We start from the raw sequence: 19,768 nt of genomic DNA, 5'->3' as shown, positions 1-19,768 counted from the left end.
GCTTCAGATACTTAGCACAGTACTTTGAACCTGGTACGTTTTCAGTAAAAGTTTAACTATTATTTAAGTTCCTTTTTTAGTTTAACATTAATACCTAATGGTATTTCCCATGATGATTTCTAAGTGTTCCACTGCTTCAACAAGTCTGAGAAATAGGGATAATTATTGATAAGTATGTCAATTATTTTCAAGTTAATTTACATTATTAGCTTCTTTGCATTCTCTATCTGGATGTATTATTGAGTTAAAATATCCTCATTAAATCTCTTCCTCAAGTTCACATCATGGAGCCAGCTAGTGGAAAGCTGGCTCATCATGAGGTCCTGTGAATAGCTAGATTAGACAGACTTGCATTGTGCTGTAGGCTCTGGTATATATAACTTGTAAGGTGAGGCCAAAAAGGCAGATGATGTAACCTTCTGGAAGTTGTGTTCACTGAAATGATTTTACTGAAGAAAAAATAATTCTTAATTTATAGACTATATTATGGATGGAGCATAACTCCTGTGTTCTTTTTTTTTTTTTTTTTTTTTTTTTTTTTTAGAGATTTCCCCCTTGCTTTGGATCTTGGTTGTGGAAGAGGTTACATTGCACAATATTTGAATAAGGTATATTTATTCAATGACTTAATTTGTTTTGAAAAGTAAAATTGGCTAATTTTAAAGAAAGACTTTCCTAATCAGTTTAGCTTGCAGCATATTTAGATTTTAATTATATCAGAATTGTTCATTTGTTTGTTATTAAGTGATAGAACCAATGGTGGTTTTCTCCCCTCTTTAGAATTTTTTTAAGTGTTTTTTCTTTGTATCCATTTTATGTTGTGTTTCTACTGATAATTTATTTGAATCTACATAAGATGTATTTCTCTTTGTTCCCACTTTGTTTGCATTTTTGATAATTACAATAAAAATCAGATTTCATATAGAGAATATGATTAAGCCAACCTTTAGCTAGAAAAATATTTTATTAGTTGACTAGAAATCTTTCTGTATAATTCAGTATAAGTAGCTTTGTTAATGCTTATAACATTTTATTTTATTTTGCACTTTATAATTCAGACCATAAAGACATTAACTTATTCTTTTAGCTCTTAGGTATACGATATTGTGCCGGACACAAAGATTAAACTGTTTTTTCTTTCTTTCTTTCTTTCTTTTTTTTTTAATACGAAGTCTCACTCTATGCTCAGGCTGGAGTACAGTGGCATAATCTCGGCTCACTGCAGCCTCTGCCTCCTGTGTTCAAATGATTCTCCTGCTTCAGTCTCCCAAGTAGCTGGGGTTACAGGGGTGCACCACCACGCCCTGCTAAGTTTTGTATTTTTGGTAGTGATGTGGTTTCATCATGTTGGCAAAGCTGATCTTGAACTCCTGACCTCAAGTGATTCGCCTGCCTTGGCCTCCCAAAGTGCTAGGGTGACAGGCGTGAGCCACCACTCCCAGCCATAAAGTGAAATTTCTACATAAAATCTGCTTAAATAAAAACATACACTTGGGACCGGCTGGGGAAGGGTGTGGTGAGGCTTTTAACACTGTTATTGGTAATAGTAAATGCCGTGGAAAAGGTGCACTTATTAAAATACAACAGGAATTAAGGAAAAAGAAAAATCAGTAGGGATTCACGTGGTCAAGGCTTCTTAGAGGGCACAGAATCTGACCTGGGATTTGAAAGAATTTGAGTTGGTGCTTCCTGGCTTTGGAAGTCAGAACATGGCAGGAGGAAGGGCACAGAGGTAGAATGCTGTAGGGTGTGATCTTGTGATGTTTGAGAAAGATTGATTTGGGGATGGCATTCAAGAAAGATTGAAGATGCAAAAGGGTAAAGAAACAAACCCATTAGAAGGCTGTGTTATAGACATTACAGGAGTGAGAAATAAAGGCCTGCCACCCATTAAGAGCCAGCACATATAAATGATGGGATGTTTGAGAGAGACCTAGAAGCATCAGCAGAACTTGATGACTGATCAGATATGGTAGGCGAGCAAATCTGTTCTTTTAGTTACTCAGGCCAAAAACATTTTTATTGATTTCTCTTATCTCTTTCTCTTTCACATCAAATCCATCAGCAGCTTTTATTTCATTTCAAAATATAACCAAACTTTACCTCTTCTTGCCACCTTCCCCATCACCATGTTGTTTAGCTACCATCACCTCTTGCCTAGATTATTGTAGTAACCTTCTATTGGTCTCCCTGTGTCTACCTTTGTCCCTGACAGTCTGTTCTCCTGGCAAAGTAATCCTCTTAAAACACGAATCAAATCATTGTTAGTCCCCTGCCCAGAACTGTTAAGTTTCTCATCTAACTTAGTAGTCATCCAGAGTCCTAATCCATAAGACCCTCAGGATTCTGTTTTTTTTTTTAAATCATGTCTCTGGTCCTGTCTTCTTCCTTTCACTTCCAACTTTTCAGCAATCCTGGCCTCCTTGCAGTTTCTTAAACAGGCCAGGGCTTTGCAGTGCTCTTGTTCTCTATGCTCTTCCCTGTCAGATTTTTACTCAGCTGGCCACATCAAAGATTCCTCCTGTGAGTGCTTTAGAAAATAGTGGCCCTGCTCTCTGCTGACTAGTTGCTTTATTTGTTTCCATAGTACTTGCAAGCTTCTGATGTATATTTAGTGTATTTCTTCTTATCGGATTTACTCATTTTTGATCACCACTAAATCCTAGTACCTAAATCACAATGAAGATTTATTAAATGACTATTGCAAGATAACTTTAGAGTTAAAGTTATACCTTTTGTGACTGGAAAAAGTCAGGGGATATGATATGGCAAGGTGCACGGGATCGTTCCTATTTTAGACATTTGAGTTTGAGGTGACAGTGGAATATGTTAGTATTGATAGCTGGCAGGTAGTTGGAAATGTGGAACTGGAATTGGGATATTGAGGTTAAGAGCATTAACTTGAAGTCAGATAGGGCTTCAGACTTCAGCTCTGCCACTGTCTTGTGCCCTTGAACTTTGGACCAATCAATTGCTCTAGACCTCAGTTTCTATAAAACATGGTCAAGAAAACCCATCACAAAAGCTTGGTAAGAAGTGAGACAAGTTGTATCTGTCAAAGGGAGACTATGGTTTTTATTTGGAAGTCCTTTTCAGAAGTGACAACTGAAACCATAGAAATAGGTAAGATCAGCTGGGCGTGGTGGCTCACGCCTGTAATCCTACCACTTTGAGAGGCTGAGGCGGGTGGATCACCTGAGGTCAGGTGTTCAAGACCAGCCTGACCAACATGGTGAAACCCTGTCTCTACTAAAAAATGAAAAAAAGAAAAGAAATAGGTAAGATCTCTGCAGCAAGAATATAGCAAAGAACCTTCTGCAATTGTACTTAGGGTTAGTAGAAATAGGAGGAGCCAACAAAGATGCCGGGAATAGTAAGATGGAAAGTGTCTTAGTAAGGTAACTTGATTGTTGAAAGTGAAAATGCACTGATGCCAGTTTAAACACAGAGACATTTGTTACAGAGAGACTCCTATGTAACTCAGGGATCCAGAAGTAGAGTCAGGCCTCACAAGAGATGGGAACTTTGAAATACTGGAACAACATTCCTCTTGTTCACATGTACTCTGGTATTACATGAATGCTGCCTGGTTGCTTTCATTCTTTACACTCCCTGTAGTCTATCCCTAGTAGTGTTCATCATTGTGTGTGGTTCTGTATGAATACCCTATACCCAGTGGTGAGCTGAAGCTAGCTTAGGCCAGCCTATGAGAGCCATTCGTTAGCATCTCTTCCCAACCTCTGTTCTGTGACATTGTACTGATACCTTGACATAAGCCCTAGTGGGAATATTTATACCATGGAAGTTGGCAAATGCTACAAAGCAGTCCCCCACCAAGAGTCAGCATACCACTGCCTTCATCCTGAAGTCTAAATGCTCTTCCAACTCCAGGGACCTCTGCTATTATCTTGAAGTCTCTTAGTTTAAATTTTCAAGTGAGAGATGGTGATAGATAGTCCTATTGATCTAATTCTTCACCCTTCGCAGGAGTGTGCTAGAGCTGGCTCATGAGAGCCATTGAGCACATCTCTTCCCAGCTCCGTACTTAGCAACATCGTGTTGGTAGCATGCAATCCACTGTTGTTTGAGTGCATCATGGAAATTGGCAAACAGGGCACTTCCTTTTCTTTCTTTTTTCTTTTTCTTTTCTTTTCTTTCTTTCTTTTTCTTTCTTTTTTTTTTTTTTGAGAACCCATATTTAACTATTGACTTGCATACCAGTTGCCCTCAGATAATCTGTGGTGACTACGTAATGGTAGGGTTTTTGTGGTAGGGGAAATCCCTTTTCAAGCTGGGGGCAGGAAAGTGGGTGTGGATAAAGTAAAAAAGGATTGGCTTCTCTAATAGAGGAGGGCAGCCAGAATAGAAGCTTCTAAAGAAGCTTCTAGGAGGCTGTTGACAATGCTGTGCTTCAAAGAGGTCAGGTGAAGCCAGACAGAGTAGTGAGCAGAGACTGCAGATAGCGTTAGGAGTGCAGTGAAAGCAAAGAGATACTCAGAATGGGGAGAAAGAATTTAGGAAGAAGTAGAGTTGTGGATTATAAACCAAACAATCAGAAGGTGCCTAGAAGGAGGAGATTTTTGATAATTGGAAAGCTTATGCCTGTTACAAGGTGAAGGAAGGAGGCAAGACAGAGATTAAAGATTGATAGACGGAGATAGGGGAGCAGGATCCTGGAGAAAAGAGCGCTGAAGGGAAAGTGTTTTTCTAGTACAGAAATGGCACAGTCTCCTTTCTTTTTGGAAGGAAGAGAGGGTAAGTGAAACGGCAAATGCAACCACTTAAGCCCCACCCTAAGCCTTTGTGTCTAGAAGTCTTTCATTACTTTGTAAACTCCATGAATGAACAACTAAAAGGCAGGAAACGCATTGAGGGTCCTTTGTGGCACAAGATGGGGAAACTGGCTCTTAGCATGTTATGCCATGTAAAAGTTAATACAGAAGCCCTCCCCCAGTTTAGTAAACTCAGGATGTTGAATCTGCATATTCATGTTCTCTGTTGTGTTACATATAATTAAATATAGCAAAAGATACGTGTCACTAAAAGTATTTGTGTACCGTAATGGTTTTATGTGAAAAATACTCTTACAAAGCTGAAAATTATAATACTTATAATTAATTATAAATATAAAATTATAAAATATAAATACTTATAATTAATATTTACAAGTGTAATTAATTATAATTAATACTTTTACCTTTAGAAATGTCAGCAATTGTTTGTGACTGGATTTATTTGTTTCAGCTTTAGTTATTCCATTGCAGGAAACTATTGGAAAGTTTTTCCAAGCCGACATTGCAGAAAATGCCTTGGTAGGTAGCTTTTTAACACTTTTGGTTTCTAATCTCATGATTTGTTTCTTCGTACTTTATTTCTTCATTTTTATTTTCTTCAAACTAGCTTTCTTTTCTGACACATGAAAAGGAACTAATACAGGAAATATCAAGGACAAAGGTAAAATCACCCCTAGTCCCACCATTCAGAGGCAACCATTGGTGACAGTTGATCTCTATATATTTGCAGACATAACTGTCCCCACCCCCACACACAATTGTTTATGACCATTACTATGCTAATATTCCATGTTATTTACAGCAGGTCATTTTTTTGTCAGTGAATTTGTACATATATGTGTTATATATCATCTTTTTAAATGGCTACGTGGTATTCTAATATATGAATACTTCATAGTTTATTTAGCTAAACTTTCTATTGAAAGGCAGTTACATTTCTAATTTCTTAATAACCAACACTGCAGCGAACATCCTTATGTGAAGCAACTTTGTATGTTTGATTTAGTTTTTCCTTGGGTATAAAGTCCTGGAAGCAGAATTTATGGATTCATTTTGATGTTCATTTAAAAATTTTTGACATACATCTTTCAAACTGCCCTTGGACGATGAAAAAGGTGCTTTGTACTCCTTTACTTTGGCAACACTGGGCCAGTCTTTTTGTCTTTGTCAATCTGACAGCTACCAATGTCTTTCGACTATTGGTATTTCTTGTGAATTTTGTAAATAATTTTGTGACATGGCTGCACCTTGTCCTTCATCTACTTTAGCTGTCATGTGTTCTTATTCTAGGTGATTTGTAAGAGCTTGTTTTTTAGGGATATTAATCCTTCATTATATATGTTATAAATATTTTCCTCAGTTGTTTACATTGTTTATTGTTTTGCATTAATAGAAATTTTTGGCTGGGCATGGTGGCTCATGCCTGTAATCCAAGCACTTTGGAGGCCAAGGCGGGAGGATCACCTGTGGTCAGGAGTTCAAGACCAGCCTGACCAACATAGTGAAACCCTGTCTTAAAAAAAAAAAAAAAAGAAAAGAAATTTTTAATTAGTTTATCATCAAATATATCCGTCTTTTCCTTTACAGTTTCTGGCTGTTACATTTACCTAGGCTTTTTCATCAAAGGGTAAAATAATGTCCTGTCCACCTATATTTTCATCTAGTACTTCAGTTATTTAACTAAAACTTTCAGCCTTCTTTTTTTTTTTTTTGAGACAGAGTCTTGCTGTCACCCAGGCTAGAGCATGGTGGCACAATCTTGGTTCACCTCTGCCTCCCAGGTTCAAGTGATTCTCCTGTCTCAGCCTCCCGAGTAGCTGAGATTACAGGTGCATGCCACCATATCCAGCTAATTTTTGTATTTTTATTTGAGATGGAGTTTCACTATGTTGGTGAGGCTGGTCTTGAACTCCTGATCTTCAGTGATCTGCCCGTCTTGGCCTCCCAAAGTGCTGGGATTATAGGAGTGAGCCACCATGACCAGCCAAACTTTCGGCCTTCTGAGATTTGTTTGGTGTGAGATGGGTATCCTGTTTATGTTGTTTCAACTAGTTAGCCATTTTTTTCTGGCTGATGTTAAGTCATTTAAGAAGTGCCTGTTGGGTGCCTTCTCTGTGCCACCTTTGGGAAGGCGAGTAGAAACTGCCAAGTAAATAGAACATTGACTTCAATTTAACAGTGATTGTGTTATTATTAATTGAGAGTCTACATAAATGTGGTTTTGATCTTTTGTTTTCTTACTGTTAGAAAAATTCCTTAGAAACAGAAATTCCTACTGTCAGCGTTTTAGTTGATGAAGAATTCCTTCCCTTCAGAGAAAATACATTTGACCTGGTGGTTAGCAGTTTAAGGTTGGTAATCCACTTTTTAAAAACTGTATGTTATAAATAGATCATTTATGTCATAAAGGTTTTGAACCTGAGTTTTTACGTTAGCTCATCTGCTTGCTATTTGCAGGTGACTAATTATGTTACTTTCAGTTTTCCCATATGTATGACAGAACTATAATATGACCTCCTTAGTTTTTAAAGTATCTAATACTTGTTGAAAGCCTTAAGAACAATAAATATGGGCTTAACACAGTATGGTTTGAAATGGACATTCAATTCTGTCCTGGAACTCAGCATAAGGAGATGCAGTTCTACCAGGAAAGTGTGACCATACTCTGCAGAGACTGAGAATGTGACTTTTACTGTCACATATGACTACACTCTTAAGTGAGAGTAGAGTCAAAAGAAAATTCAAGGGCTGGACGCAGTGGCTTATGTTTGTAATCCCGGTACTTTGGGAGGCCGAGGTGGGTGGATCGCTTGAGGCCAGGAGTTTGAGATCAACCTGGGCAACATGGTGAAACACTATCTCTACTAAAACTACAAAAATTAGCCAGGTGTCATGGCATGTACCTGTAATTCCAGCTGCTCCAGAGGCTGAGGCATGAGAATTGCTTGAACCTAGGAGGCGGAGGTTGCAAGGAGCCGAGATTATGCCACTGCACTCCAGCCTGGACAACAGAGCAAGACTCCATCTCGAAAAAAAAGAAAGAAAGAAAATTCAAGTGATTTATTATATTTCAGTATATATAGCTCTGGTTTTTGTTTATTTTCACTATCTTAAAAAAAAAATAGATGTACCACATACCTACTAGAATGGCCAAAATCCAGGACACTGACAACACTAATAAATGGTGGCAAGGATGTGGAGTTTATTATTGGTGGGAGTGCAAAATAGTACAGGCACTTTGCAAGATAGTTCAGTGGTTTCCTACAAAACTAAACATACTCTTACCATACAATCCAGCAATTGCATGCTTCTTGGTGTTTACCTGAAAGAGATGAAAACTTATGTTTATGCGAAAACCTGCACACAAATGTTTATAGCAGCTGTATTCATAATTGCCAAAACTTGGAAGCAACCAAGATATCCTTCATTAGGTGAAAGGATAAACTTTGTTACATCCAAACAACAGAATATTATTCAGCACTAAAAAGAAATTGTCAAGCCATTAAAAGATATGGAGAAAACTTAAATGCATATTACTGAATAACAGAAGCTAATCTGAAAAGGCTATACAGTGTGTAATTCCAACTGTGACATTCTGAAAAAGCAAACTCTTAGAGACAGTAAAAAGATTGGTGATTGCCAGGGGTGGTATGTGGGAAGGATAAATAGGTGGAGCACAGAGGATATTTAGGGCAGTAGAGCTCCTCTATGATACTGCTATAATATTGGATATATGACATTATACATTTGTCCAAACCCTTAGAATATACCCCACCAAGAGTGAACCTTAATGTAAATTACGGACTTGGGGGAAAATGACATGTCAGTATGGTTCATCAGTTGTAACAAATGTACACTCCAGAGATATTGATAATAGGGGAGGCCATGCATGTGTGGGAATAGGAGTATGTAAAAAAATCTCTGTGCCTTCCTCTTAATTTTGCTGTAATCCTAAAACCGCTCTAAAATATAATTAAAAATAAAGTCTTAAAAATTAGCTTTTTAAAAAATGGGATGTTAATTGGAAAACTCACAGAATCAAGCTTTTGATGAGTTATGCTATTTGCCTTGAGAAAATTTAGGTCTGCAGATAATTCTTTTTTCTAAGAAAATCTGGCTTAGAATACTACTATATTTCTGTAGCTTAATTGATTTAACTGATATGCTTTGAGTATTTTTACTACTTTTTACAAATAAAGTCTCAGAATAGTACTGTTTAGGTAAAATGCCTAAGTACAAATAACTTTTACATAATTCAGTGATGAAGAATTAGAAAATAATTATACTAGATTCTTTTACTTAAGCAAAGTGATATATTGACATGGGGAATTTTCTGGTGTGACACAAGGAAGGTTTTCCGCTAGGAATATTTATTTACTTACTTACTTTATTTATTTATTTATTTTGAGATGGAGTCTCACTCCTGTCGTGTAGGCTGGAGTACAGTGGTGTGATCTCAGCTTACTGCAACCTCCAGCTCCCGGGTTCAAGTGATTCTCCTTTCTCAGCCTCCTAAGTAGCTGGAATTACAGGCATGCACCATTATACCTGGCTAATTTTTGTATTTTTAGTAGAGATGGAGTTTCAACATGTTGGCCAGGCTGGTGTTGAACTCCTGACCTCAAGTGATCCACCCAACCTGGCTTCCCAAAGTACTAGGGTTACAGGAGTGAGCCACCACGTCCAGCTAATTTTTGTATTTTTAGTAGAGATGGGGTTTTGCTATATTGGCCTGGCTGGTCTCGAACTGCTGACCTCAGGTGATCCATCCGCCTTGGATTCCCAAAGTGTTAGGATTAAAGGCGTGAGCCACCGCATCTGGCCCTCTAGGAATATTTATAATTTTGAAATGTGTATGAATATAGTTAGTGGATTTTGATAGGCAATTTCAAAATTCACAGTTTAACACCTTTTTATGGGTTATCATACTGGTGATAATTTTACTAATTAATTGTGCCAATTAAGCTGAAACAAATCTGTATTCTGTTATTTTAGTTTGCACTGGGTGAATGACCTTCCTAGAGCACTTCAGCAGGTAAGAAAACTTCCGTTCATTCAACTATCCTGTTAGAAACCTACAGATGTTTCAGATTTCACAAACTATTTACTTGTAGGTCTGACAGTTGGAGAATGGAATCAGTGGAATCACCTGGTGCCACTTGGCATATTAGTAGTACATTGGGCAACTCTTCTTTCCCTGAGAATTTAAGAATAATGTTGATATCAGAAGACATTTTCTGTGTAGATTTCTTCTAGCCCTTAATTTCCTATAAACTTTTTGTGAGTAGGAACCTACTTATTTATATTTGTATTTTCCCCATGTCTTATACTCAGAGAATGCTAGGTAAATTTTTATTGTGACACTTATCAATAAATAGGTGAGAGGTAGGTAAAAAGTATGTGTCAAAGGAGAGAACAAGATTAATGTGGCTTGAGGTGGCCTAGAAAAGCTTCAAGAGGAAAGTACTTGGACAAGACCTTAGGGGTAGATAGGACTTGGATTGGGAAGGCATTCTAAGAAGGCAGAATCACAGAATAGGTGGAGAGGTACAAGAGCCTCATCAGCATGAAGGAACAAAGAGGAAACCTGTTTGGGGGACTAGTATAGTGCTGGGAAATGAGGTGTGATATATTGGGACAGGATTTAGGAGGTACTTGAGTGTCAGGTTAAGGAATTTGGGGTTGATGCAATTCAGAGCCACTGGAGAACTTTGAAGAGGAAAATGACGTAATTACACAGCTGGTGGGCAAAATAATAATGGCCATATCTGAACACATAATGATTTTCTAGTTTCCAGTTATTGTGCTCTGTTTTACATTTGTGTTAAATAGCTCTGGGAGATATATTTATTTTGCTGATTAGAAACTGATGCCTGGGCCGGGTGCAGTGGCTCATGCATGTAATCCCATCAGTTTGGGAGCCCAGGGTGAGTGGATCACTTGAGATCAGGAGTTTAAGACCAGCCTGGCCAACACAGTGAAACCCTGCCTCTACTAAAAATACAAAAAATTAGCCAGGCGTGGTGGCAGGTGCTTGTAATCCCAGCTGCTAGGGAGGCTGAGGCAGGAGAATCTCTTGAACCCAGGAGGTGGAGGTTGCAGTGAGCTGAGATGGCACCATTGCACTCCAGCCTGGGTAACAGAGTGAGACTCCTTCTCAAAAAAAAAGAAAAGAAACTAATTCCTGGAGAAGTTGTTTAAATTAAAGGGAGATTGTTAGATTGTTTCAGTGGTCCAAGCATGAGATAAACTAAACCTAGGTGGTAATGGTAGGAGTTAAAAGGAAGAGTAATTAGGACTCCACAAAGAAAAAATCAACCGTTTGGTGGCTGGTTAGATCTAAAGATCAAAGGGAGGAGCCAAAGCTCACTTTAAAGTTTTGAGTCTAGATTAGTAAAAGTAGGGGAAAGAATGTTAATGATCAGATAAAGGGAATAGAAAATGGTAATAGAAATATGACATTTGGAGAGGAGAACTGATTTGATAAATACGTGTTTTCCTTGCGGGGCTGGAGGGAGCAGGAGTGGTAAGTATGCTGAGAGACAAATGTCCAGGGAATAGGGAGTTGAAGATGATTTTAGACTTCTGGGAAGATGGCCAAGCTGAACCTAGAGATTGGAAAGTGGTCATTGTGAAATGATGGGAGTTGGTAAGCCATCTGAGGAAGATGAGGGCTGCAGACTGCTCAGGACTAAGTCTTAGGTACTTGGTTTAGTAGAGTCTGATAACATGAAGAGGAAGTAACACAAAAGGTAAAGAAGGGAAGGAACCAAAGGTTTTACAAATTATTTACGTAATACTGCTTTTAATTGCTTCATGATATATCAAATATAAATTTAAGACAGTGCTTTTATTAGAAGAGCCTACTGTGATTTGGATTCTGTTTTACTTCAGAATCTACCTTTTCCTATAATGGTCCCCATAGCTAAGAATAGTCAGAATTTAGTTACAGCTTGTAGTCTAAGAGAGTAAGCAAAACTTGTGATTCTGGAATTCACTCCGGCCATTATTTTTCTTAACTTACCAGTTAAAACTTGGTTTTGTTTTAAAGCTGGAAAATAAATTACTTCTTTCGAAAGAAAACGAATGTGTTACTAGGTTAATGCTGTGAATCATAATGATTTCTCTGTAGCTTTTTCTACATAATAAGGCACCCTAACTTGATGGCTTATAACAACTATGTAGCTTACGATTTTGTGGGTTGGCAGTTGGGGCTGGATTTGGTTACGAAATCTGGGTCTGACTTGGCTCATCCATGTGTCTGTGGTCAGCTGCCAGATTGTCTGGGAGCTGGCTGGTTTGGAGGGCCTCGGCGTGCACAGCTGGCTAATCTCTGCTCCACATCTCTCCTCCTCCACTAGGCTAGCCCAGGCTTGTTCTCACATCACAGCTGGGCTGGGCTCCAAGAGAGCAGGTGGAAGCATGCAACACATTTGAGACCTAAACTTGGAACTGGCACACTGTCACTTCCACTGCATTCTTTTGGCCCAAGCAAGTCACAAGGCCAGCCAAGATTCAAGGAGAGGGGTAATAGACTCCCTATCTTGATGAAACTTGTTAGAAAAACATTTCAGAGGCCATAGATACAGGCTGGTTTGTGATTTTTGCAGCCTATCCCAATTAAAATTTTTTTCTTTCAGTATTTTTCTGATTATAAAACTAAGTTGTACCGATTAGAAAACCTGAAAACATACAACATTTTTGTAGGCATTAATATTATTAGTGAATGTATAGTTGTCTTTCCAACTATATTATGTATGCATCATGATTTTCTGACAGCTAGTTGCATTGGATATTGTTTATTAAATTATCTGATTATTATTTTGGCAGAATAAGAATGGTAGTCATAAAATGTTGATTAGACACTATATATTTATTTTTAACAGTTATATTTGTACCATTTTGAATCACGTTGTTGTATTTATTACAGATTCATTATGTTTTAAAACCAGATGGAGTATTTATTGGTGCCATGTTTGGAGGCGACACACTCTATGAACTTCGGTGTTCCTTACAGTTAGCAGAAACGGAAAGGGAAGGAGGATTTTCTCCACACATTTCTCCTTTCACTGCTGTCAATGACCTGGGACATCTGCTTGGGAGAGCTGGCTTTAATACTCTGACTGTGGTAACTATCAAGTTAATCAAGTTGCCCATTACTTACATAGTTCAGAAATAACTTCTTTCCATTTTAGATAGAAAACTATATGTGTTCATGGTTTTATGGCACTGTTTCTCTCCTTTTCTTTTTTTAAGGGAAAAGCTCTGATTGACAATGTTTAGTTGGTATAACACATCTTAATTGATATAAGGTAGGAATGTATAATTTTTTACTGTTATCTAAAAAAGTAGCTCAAAAAATGTGTCATAGTTAACAAGAAGGGAAGTTTCTAAACATACAACTCTGTCAGAATCTGCAAATCCAGTGTTAGGTGTAAAAAGGGCCTTAGAGTATTCCATATAATAGGAAGAAAAGGGGATACATAGGGGAACCTGTAGTATTACCATCAACAACTACCCCCAAACAGTGCCATATGAAGCAGAAAGGAGAGAATGTGTGTTCTCAAGCCTAGGGTGAAATCAAGGCTAGAGAAGGTAGGACAGGGTGCTGTACTCCAATTAAGGCTGGAGAAAGCTCAAAAGAGCCCTAGGCAGTCAGTGAGTAATGTCTATGAAGTCAGCATGGTACAGTGACAGGGTAGGACAGTAGGACATTGGTGTCCAACAGGAGTAACTTGGATCCTTCCCCTCTCTCTTTACTAGACAGGGAAATTTGAGTAATTTACTTACCTTTTAAGCACTTACTTCTTTTAAAAATGCAAATATTACTCACCTCAGGTGGCTATACGTATTTAAAGAGATAAAGTGTGTAAAGTACCAGGACCGAGGTAGATGCCCAGCTTACATTGCTCCTGCTTACCTCCTTCCCCATCCCTCTGCTCCTAGCGTTTTCTAGAACTAGGCTTCCAAGAGACAGCCATCTGGAGATAATGATTGCCCTCTTCCTCTTCCCTCCACTAACAGTCTTTCTACAGTGTCATTCCTCTCTTCAGAGATCAGTCCAGTAGACTTACTGTGAATTTCTAAACCCCCCTCAGGCCTAGAAACATCCCTAAACCTGATTAGTGGAAATAGGAATTTCTGGATGAAGAAAGCATCTCACTACATAATTAGAGATGATATGCTTAAATGTTAAAAAGCTGTTTGGCATGATTTTGTATGAATATATTTTATGAAATCAGCCAACCAAAAATAGATTGTGTCAGATCCTTCCTTGTTTTGGTAGAAAGCAAGGGGCATGGGCAAGCAGAGCCCCTGATGCTGGAAAGGAGCCTCCAGGGAGGGGAAGAATTAGCCGGCTGGAGGGCTAGGCTGGGACCTGAAGAGAACCCTGAAGGTTTCATAGCTGTGTCTAAGATTGACCTTTTATTAACTTTTAAGTAGCCTAAATCCATAGAAACTGCATTCTGAGAGGTTGCAGCTGGAAATCAGAAAACTGCTTCACATGAGTGCTCTACTTTGTAATGAAAATAAACACTGTTAATGTAGGCAATTGTACATTGAAGGATCACTATATTTATATTTGTAATTATATAAGTAGCACACAAATATATTTTGGTTATAAATATTAAACTATACAGATAAAGCAAAAGTCTGTCATTCCCTCTTAATCCTAAAAATGCTTAGCTCTCTCTTGAGCATAAGAGTTCTCAAAATTTTTGTCTCAGGACTCCAGTACACACTGAAAAATTATTGAGAAACTTTTAAAAGGTTTTTGTTTAGTGAGTTAACATCTGTCAATATTAACCATTAGACATTAAACTGAATTTGTTTTAGTATTCATTTAAAGTTAACAATAATTTACCTATTACTTGTTAACATGACGTTTTTTAATGAAAAAGAACTATATTTTCTTTTCTTTTCTTTTCTTTTTTTTTTGAGACAGAGTCTTGTTCTGCCACCCAGGCTGCAGTGCAGGAGCATGATCTCCACTCACTGCAACCTCTACTTCCCAGGTTCAAGCAATTCCCCTGCCTCAGCCTCCTGAGTAGCTGAGATTACAGGCATGCACCACCATGCCCTGTTAATTTTTTTTTTTTTTTTTAGAGACAGGGTCTTGCTATGTTGCCCAGGCTGGAGTGCAGTGGCTATTCACTGGTGTGATCCCACTACTGATCAGCATGGGAGTTTTGACCTGCTCCGTTTCTGACCTGGGCTGGTTCACCCCTCCTTAGGCAACCTGGTGGTCCTCCTTAGGTAACCTGGTGGTCCCCGGAGGTCATCATATTGATGCTGAATTTAGTGTGGATACCAATCGGCATAGCACACTATAGCCCAGAGCTCCTAGGCTTAAGTGATTCTCTCACCTCGGCCTCCCGAGTAGCTGGGACTACAGGCACGCGCCACTGGGCCCCGCAATTTTTGTATTTTTAGTAGAGATGGAGTTTTACCATGTTGGCCAGTCTGGTTTCAAACTCCTGACCTCCAGTGATCCACCCACCTCAGCCTCCCAAAGTGCTGGGACTACAGGCGTGAGCTACTGCACCTGGCCATATTTTCTAAAACAAAAATAATCGAAAGGGAAGAATGTCATTGCGTCACATTTTTACCAGTTAATTTGTACCTTAGTAAGAGAGCTAGATTTTCATGTCTGCTTCTGCATTCAAGTCTCTTGCTATATGACGTGTCATGTCATGTCACTTCTAAAACAGCCCATTGTAGAATAAGAGGTAGAAAGCCAAATAATATCTTAGTATTATTATGAAAATAATTTTGACTTAGTGGACCCCCAAAAACATCCTAGGGACCCCAGGACTCTCCAAACCACACCTGGAGAACTGCTGCCCTAGAGGTTGCTACTATTATCAGTTTAGTGTGTAACCTTCCAGATTTTCTTTTTTAACAAGAACGACTTTACTTTATATAGACATTCATATGTATTCATACATTTCTGAAATTGTTTTATTTTTAACAGTATATTTTAGAGAGTTTTCTAAGTTGGTATGGATATATTTGTACTCCTTCTTAATTTCCGCATATTATTTACTAGTATGAATGTACCACAGTTTTACTTAACTATTTCCCTATGAGTAACCTTTAGGTTTGTTCTGATTTTTTTGCCAGTAGGAGCAATGCTGTAGTGAACATCCTTCTATACAAATTCATTTATTTATTCAGTCTTGCAATAAACATTTACTGAGTACCTTCTATGTAACAGGCACTATCCTGGGTACTTCAACTATAGCAGAGAACAGAACAGAAATCCCTGTCTGATGTTTTTGGGCTTATTGCAGGACTGTTAGTAAACTTTAGAGGTTTCAATAGCACTGGGATGTTGTACACAAAATTTGTGTTGTTGTTTGTAAATAGAGGAAAGTGCCCATGGTTTTTACCAGATCTTGAGAGATCTGATATAACTAAAAATAGATTAGGAACCAGTGATTTAAAGTATTTTTTGTTTGTTTGTTTGAGACAGAATCTTGCTCTGTCACCGAAGATGGAGTACAGTGGCACGATCTCGGCTCACTGCAACCTCTGCCTCCCTGCAACCTCCACCTCCCGGGTTCAAGCAATTATCCTGCCTCAGCCTCCCAACTAGCTGGGATTACAGGCATGTGCCACCACACCCAGCTATCTTTTTACATTTTTAGTAGAGACAGGATTTTACCATGTTGGTAAAATTGGTCTCAAAACTCCTGACCTCAGGTGATCCGCCCACCTTGGCCTCCCAAAGTGCTGGGATTACAGGTGTGTGCCACTGCACCCAGCCTATTGAAAGTCTTTATCAATAATATTTATTTTACTTATAACACAGGAAAAATATCCTTTATAGTCTACCCTCGTGAGAATTGTCTCCTATATTGCTGTGTCACCAACTTATTACTGAGATGAAAAAAGAATCTCTGGGAATGTAAAGCCTCTAAAAAGTATAGAAGCAGTGTAGGGCTGGGATGGTGTGGAGAGGTGTGGTGCATATTTTCATGAGGTGATGTTAGAAAATTTATACGAGGTCATACAGGTTAGTCAGCAATATTAGGGGACTCAAAAGTTATTGCCCATTAGGAAAAACATGGAATTTCTGCTGAGCACCAGAAGAAAGTTAAATTATGTGAACTACACATGGTTTTCTAAGGTTATAAAGAATGAATTTTAGAAAGATTTCTACTAAAAATGTTTAACCTCATGTTAAAACGTTTAAAAGCGTACATTTCTATTATTTGGAAAATCTAATTCAATATACTATTCATATTCTGTAAAAGTGAGCCTAATGACTCAAACTTTAATATAATACAAAGATATTAGTATAGAATCTTCTTTAGTTTATAAAATTAGAGAGTTGCTGATTTAATAAAGTTATAAGATTGTGTTCTTGAATCATTAAATTTATCCTTTGAGGCATGTATTTCTTTCCGAAGTACTGTATTAATATTGTGTGCTGGCTAGGCAGAGTTCACTCCTGTAATCCCAGCACTTTGGGAGGCCTAGGTGGGAGAATCACTTCAGCCTAAGGATTCAAGACCACCCTGGGCAACATAGGGAGACCCCATCGCTACAGAAAAAATTTTAAAATTAGCTGGGTATACCTATAGTCCTAGCTACTCAGAAGACTGAGGTGGGAGGATTGAGCCTGTGAGACTGAGGCTGTAGTGAGCCATGATCTCACCACTACACTTCAGCCTGGGTGACAGCAAGATCCTGTCTCAAAAAAAAAAAAAATGTTCTAATTCATTTTCTAAAAATTTCCATCCAAAAAAGCTTTCATATAATCAGCTATACAGGTTTATGTTGCATACATTAGATATATTACTTTTATGCTACAATGGATTTTTAATTTTAAAGTGAAATCGAGTCAAATTAATGTCATATAGTTGTATTTACATCTTAATGTTGTATTTTCATATTAATGAATTAATTTCAGAGAATCAGCATTCGGAGTAAAGCTGTTTTCCTTTTAGAATTAAACTACCAGACTAGTACTTTAAGAGAATGGTACAAATACGGTCCTTCTTAATTTGAATAAGGCCTTCAACACATCTATTGTGGCATTCTTTTGATTGAGGTAGAGATAGTGCTTTTAGTTGGTTTTAATGAAGAACTGTTTTCAAAGAATATTGCTTAATGGCTAGATAACAGCCTGGAAGGAATTTTGTTTTTAATCTTAAGATCTTTTTTTTAAAAAATAGCTGTTAATATAGAAAAGTATATAGATGAAATGTTCATGGTCTCACCTCCCAGAGGTCTCATTAAAACTCATATACAACTGATACATGTGTGTATATATATATATATATATATATATATATATATATATATATTTTTTTTTTTTTTTTTTTTTTTTAGAAAGAAAGGATACATGCAGAGAAAGAATGATACAGTGAGGTGTAAAGTGAAACGAAGTTTCCTCCTTCTGACTTCTTTTTCTTTCTTTTTTTTTTTTTTTTTTTTTTTTTTTTTTTTTTTTTTGAGAGAGGATCTCACTCTGTTGCCCAGGCTACAGTCCAATGGTGAGATCTCTGCTTACTGCAATGTCCACCTCCCAAGTTCAAGTGATTCTCATGCCTCAGCCTCCCAAGTAGCTGGAACTAGAGGCATGCGCCATCACACCCAGCTAATTTTTATATTTTTAGTAAAGACAGGGTTTTGCCATGTTGGCCAAGCTTGTCTCAAAACTCTTGACCTGAGGTGATCCAGCCAACTTGGCTTCTCAAAGTGCTGGGATTACAGACATGAGCCATCATGCCTGGTGCTTCTCCTGACTTCTAGTACCCTGGTCCCTTTCCCCAAAGATCTGTTAGCTGTGTTTTAGATATCCTTTCAGAACAATTTTTTTCATAGACCCATAGAATACAGTTACATCATTTAAACCCACTTACACAATATTACATGTACTCTTCTCTCTTTTTTTTTTTTTAGTCAGTAACATATCTTGGAGATTTTTTCCTACAGACATATATCTACCTTATTGTTTAAGAACTGTACAGTATCTTATAGAGTACATATTTTTAAATTTGTTTAACCAGTCCTCTATTAATGATATTTAGATTTATTTTAGTTAGTTTCCTGCCTGGCATCATGGCTCATGCTTGGAATTCCAGCACTTTGGGAGGCCAAGGTGGGCAGACCACTTGAGGTCAGCAGTTCAAGATCAGCTTGGCCAATATGGTGAAACCCCATCTCTACTCAAAATACAAAAATTAGCTGGATGTGATGGTATGTGCTTGTAATCTCAGCTACTGGGGAGGCTCAGGCACAAGAAGTGCTTGAACCCAGGAGGCAGAGGCTGCAATGAGCCGAGATCACCTCACTGCATTCCAGCCTGGGCAACAGAGCAAGACTGTCTCAAAAAAAAAAAAAAAAAAATTATTTTAGGCTAGTTTCCAGTCAGAACAAACTCCTACTTTCAGTGCCTAACACAATAAAATTTTATCACTTCACAGCTGCATGCTGGTGGGAGAGCCCATCTCCGTCTTGTAGCTGTGCCATCTGGTCTTGTGTTCTGTAAGGTCACCAGAGCAAAAGAGATGGCCTAGAAAAGGCTCTAGCTCTTAACCGTCTTGCCTCTCCTTTCTTTGGCCAAAAGAAATACGTGTTTGACAGTTTACAATAGCAAAGACCTGGAACCAACCCAAATGCCCATTGATGATAGACTGGACGGGGAAAATGTGGCATATATACACCACAGAATATTATGCAGCCATCAAAAATGATGAGTTCATGTCCTTTGTAGGGACATGGGTGAACCTGGAAACCATCATTCTCAGCAAACTGACACAAGAGCAGAAAATCAAACACCGCATGTTCTCACTCATAGGCAGATGTTGAACAATGAGAACACATGGACACAGGGAGGGGAGCATCACACACTGGGGTTTGTTGGGGGGAAATAGGGGAGGGACAGTGGGGGGTGGGGAGTTGGGTAGAGATAGCATGGGGAGAAATGCCAGATATAGGTGAAGGGGAGGAAGGCAGCAAAT

At 38.2% G+C, this 19,768-nt stretch overlaps 1 protein-coding gene across 5 annotated transcripts in view; it reads left to right on the top strand.

The window, feature by feature from the left end:
- The window catches only part of NDUFAF5 (NADH:ubiquinone oxidoreductase complex assembly factor 5), a 34,890-nt gene that overhangs the window by 3,053 nt on the left and 12,069 nt on the right, over positions 1–19,768 (top strand). For 3 of the 5 annotated variants that reach the window (XR_012519293.1, XM_003933194.4, XM_074406230.1), the window contains exons 3-7: positions 545–608; positions 5,265–5,312; positions 7,041–7,144; positions 9,789–9,828; positions 12,724–12,921. Coding sequence is in view for 4 of the 5 variants with exons in the window: in XM_003933194.4 (XP_003933243.3) it covers positions 545–608; positions 5,265–5,312; positions 7,041–7,144; positions 9,789–9,828; positions 12,724–12,921 (454 nt within the window). In the remaining variant the exon portion in view is untranslated. Of the gene's footprint in view, positions 1–544; positions 609–5,264; positions 5,313–7,040; positions 7,145–9,788; positions 9,829–12,723; positions 12,922–13,049; positions 18,054–19,768 lie in introns of those variants that run through there. The other 2 variants (XM_074406232.1, XM_039479634.2) reach the window with 2 other exon arrangements.

Source organism: Saimiri boliviensis, chromosome 9 (assembly GCF_048565385.1).
Source record: "Saimiri boliviensis isolate mSaiBol1 chromosome 9, mSaiBol1.pri, whole genome shotgun sequence".
In the NCBI taxonomy this organism is placed as follows: Eukaryota; Metazoa; Chordata; class Mammalia; order Primates; family Cebidae; genus Saimiri; species Saimiri boliviensis.
The sequence above is the reverse complement of the archived record's forward strand: the minus strand, read 5'-3'. Positions and strand labels throughout refer to the sequence as shown.